The sequence below is a fragment of the Phaseolus vulgaris genome, chromosome 8 (assembly GCF_051622355.1).
Source record: "Phaseolus vulgaris cultivar YP4 chromosome 8, ASM5162235v1, whole genome shotgun sequence".
NCBI classification, from domain to species: domain Eukaryota; kingdom Viridiplantae; phylum Streptophyta; class Magnoliopsida; order Fabales; family Fabaceae; genus Phaseolus; species Phaseolus vulgaris.
This window is the reverse complement of record NC_143505.1, coordinates 3371414-3374537: the sequence shown is the minus strand read 5'-3', so window position 1 is coordinate 3374537 and position 3124 is coordinate 3371414. Positions and strand designations below refer to the sequence as shown.

Sequence of the window (3124 nt, the reverse complement as noted above, 5' to 3'; positions counted from 1 at the left end):
TGGCTTGCAAATTCGCCTCTTCTCTCATGGAACCATCTTATCCTCTCTTTGAAAGTGAAGGTTCATTACTTTTGAATCCAGATGAATATAGAAGATTGATTGGGTGTTTGTTATACCTTACTCACACTAGGCCCGATATCAGTTTTGCAGTTCATAAACTCAATCACTTTATTTCAAATCCACGAGAACCTCATATGATAATAGTTCTTTGTGTATTACGATATTTGAAAGGATGTCCTGGTCTTGGTCTATTCTTTTTCAGTAATAATCAAATTATTATCAAAGTTTTTTCTGATTCAGATTGGGGAACTTGCATTGATTCTAGAAGGTTTATCACTAGTTATTATGTGCTTATGGGAAACTCTTTAATTTTATGGAAGTCTAAAAAGCAGTCTACAGTGTCCAGATCTTCTACATTGTCCAAATCTTTTTCAGAGGCAGAATATAGAGCACTAACTCGACTTGTTTATGAACATCAATGGTTATAATATTCATGTCAGGATTTACATACTAATATTTCTGAATATTTTGTTGTCTATTATGACAATAAACCTGCTATATGCATAGCAAAGAATCACAGGTTTCATGAGAGGACGAAACTCAATTAAATTAATTGTCATTTTGTTCATACTAAATTTCAAGAAGGTCTCATTCATTTAATCTCAGTTTCTTCCTCTAATCAAGTGGTTGATATGTTGACCAAACATTTGCATCCTCGACTATTTCATGACAATTTATCTAAGTTGAACATGAAAGATATATATGTTTCAGCTTGTGGGGGTGCTATTAAATGATAAATATGATCTCATATAATATTTTAGATTTTCAGTGGGCCACTTTTATTGATTTATTAAATATCAAGTTAGAAACTATTTTATAAATTTTTATTAATAATAGAAACTATTTTAGATCTAATTTTTTTTAGTTTATAAAATAATTTTTAATTTAGTCAAATAATAAATAATTATTTTAATATTTAAAAATAGTTTTTATTTAAAGATTTGTTAAAGTGAAAATGCATAATTAGTCACAGCGAAAATTTCAAAAATGTTAAGTGTTTATCCAACCAAACTCTCTTCTATTTCCACAAAAGATATGAATAGTAGAAAATTGAGTATCATCAATTTTAATACTACTTGCATGTTTTTTAAAGATATCCAACAGAGATACCAATGTCAATAAAAAAAAATTCTCTAAAATATCAAAATATTATTTTTTAACCAACCTTAAAATAATAAGGTTACGAGATTTTTACTTATATTTTTTCCATCTTGTTTATTTTTATCCCATATTCCACTACATCCAATATCCCATGAAAGTTACTCAAAAAATTGAAGATTGGTTAATTGGCATCAAAATGATCATTAGATGTAACTTTATAATTTGCAAAATAAATTTACTGTACCATTAGATGTAATGTAGCGTTATGATAGAGAAATTGGAATCGGTGGTTTTGATAACAAGCCTGTATCCATTCTCACCACAAATTATTAGATACGTGTGTATACACCACCTACCTCTCTCTCTGTATATATTTTACAGGGTTATGTATTCTGAGAATAACTTTATATTTAAGATTCATCTACTTTTTGAGAAAAACTTCTTCTCTCCACCTATATTACGTTCTCAAGGTATCACTGGTGTGCAAGCACCTTGCCTCACCATGGAAGGAGCATTATCAGGTGTGAGGAAAGGAGCATGGAGTCAAACTGAAGATGACCTTCTGAGAGAGTGCGTTCAACTCTACGGGGAAGGAAAATGGCACCTTGTTCCTGGAAGAGCAGGTTTCATTCACCTCTTTCTTTATATTATCCTTTTCCTTTTCTTCATTTCTCTATATAATAACTTAGACATCCTCAAAAGTTGTGTTGTGATGTATAATATGATAAATAGTAAACATAATTTATGAGTCATGTGTTGTGTTTTGTACACGTAGGGTTGAACAGATGCCGGAAGAGTTGCAGATTGAGATGGTTGAACTATTTGAAACCAAATATCAAGCGAGGAGATTTTGGTGAAGATGAAATTGATTTGATGATCAGATTGCATAAGCTTTTGGGAAACAGGTTTTGTAAGATTTATTTAGAGACACCAAAATAAGAAAATAGTTTTATATTATATATCAGTCAAAACTTTGTGGATGCAGATGGTCTCTCATTGCTGGAAGACTTCCGGGGAGAACTTCAAACGATGTGAAGAATTACTGGAACACCAACATGCGCCGCAAGGTACACTCTCACAACAAAGATGACAAGAACAAGAACAACGTAAAAGAATCCGAAACATGTTGGAAACCCCACCAAGTGATAAAGCCTGTGCCTCGAACTTTGCGAAAAGCATCGCCCTTGGTGCAGGGAAAAGTGATGAGTAGTTCGAAAGTTGGTGTTAGTGAAGGAGTTTCATTAGGGTGTGAGAATTGGTGGGAAACTCTGTTAGATGAGAAGGAAGATAACACTGCAGTTGACAACATGATGTGGTTCCCTGGTGCCAAAGATGGAGAGTTTGAGCTTTGGGATGAAGAACTTGCACTACACCATTTTTTACCTTAGACAACACCTAAAAAGCTTTGCCTAAAGTAGGAAAAGCGTTGTCTTAACTTTAGGCAACGCTTTGACAACGCTTTTCCAATCGTGGAATATGCAGCCGTGGGCTTAGGTTTAGGCAACACTTTTTTGCAGCCGTTGCCTTATATTGGTAGAATAGGCAACGTTTTTTGGGATAACTTTTAGGCAACGTTTTTTCTCATAATGTTTAGGCAACACATTTTCAATGTTGCCTATTGTTTAGGCAACGTTTTGTAAAATGTTGTCATTCGTAAAGACAACACTTATTTAAATGTACTATATGTTTTTTGGAGAGAATATTTAGGCAACGTTTTTCTTGATAATGTTTAGACAACACTTTTTTAAATGTTGCAATTTTGTTTAAACAATATTTATTTGAATGAATATTTATTTGAATGGAACAATTGCGTTTAAATAATTATGGTAAAATTATTTAAAATATTTCTGAATAAACTGTGAATGCATTAACATATAATAAGTAAAAATATAATAAGTCAAACTATAATATAAAGTCACTAATGTATTTATTATTTTAAAGTAAAAATATAATAAGTCAAACT

The 3124-nt window shown here is 31.7% G+C and overlaps 1 protein-coding gene across 2 annotated transcripts; it reads left to right on the top strand.

Moving 5' to 3' along the window:
* Positions 1-1473: 1473 nt before the first annotated feature.
* Positions 1474-2587, top strand: LOC137826769 (transcription factor MYB114). 2 transcript variants are annotated; one of them, XM_090294300.1, is made up of 3 exons: positions 1474-1784; positions 1937-2066; positions 2147-2587. In XM_090294300.1, exons 1-3 carry the CDS (start codon positions 1547-1549, stop codon positions 2547-2549), a joined length of 771 nt encoding a protein of 256 aa, XP_090150426.1. In that variant the 5' UTR covers positions 1474-1546; the 3' UTR covers positions 2550-2587. The 2 variants fall into 2 exon arrangements, with proteins under 2 accessions (XP_090150426.1, XP_090150427.1); XM_090294301.1 differs by having other exon boundaries at positions 1523-1784; positions 1937-2071; positions 2147-2525.
* Positions 2588-3124: the final 537 nt, after the last annotated feature.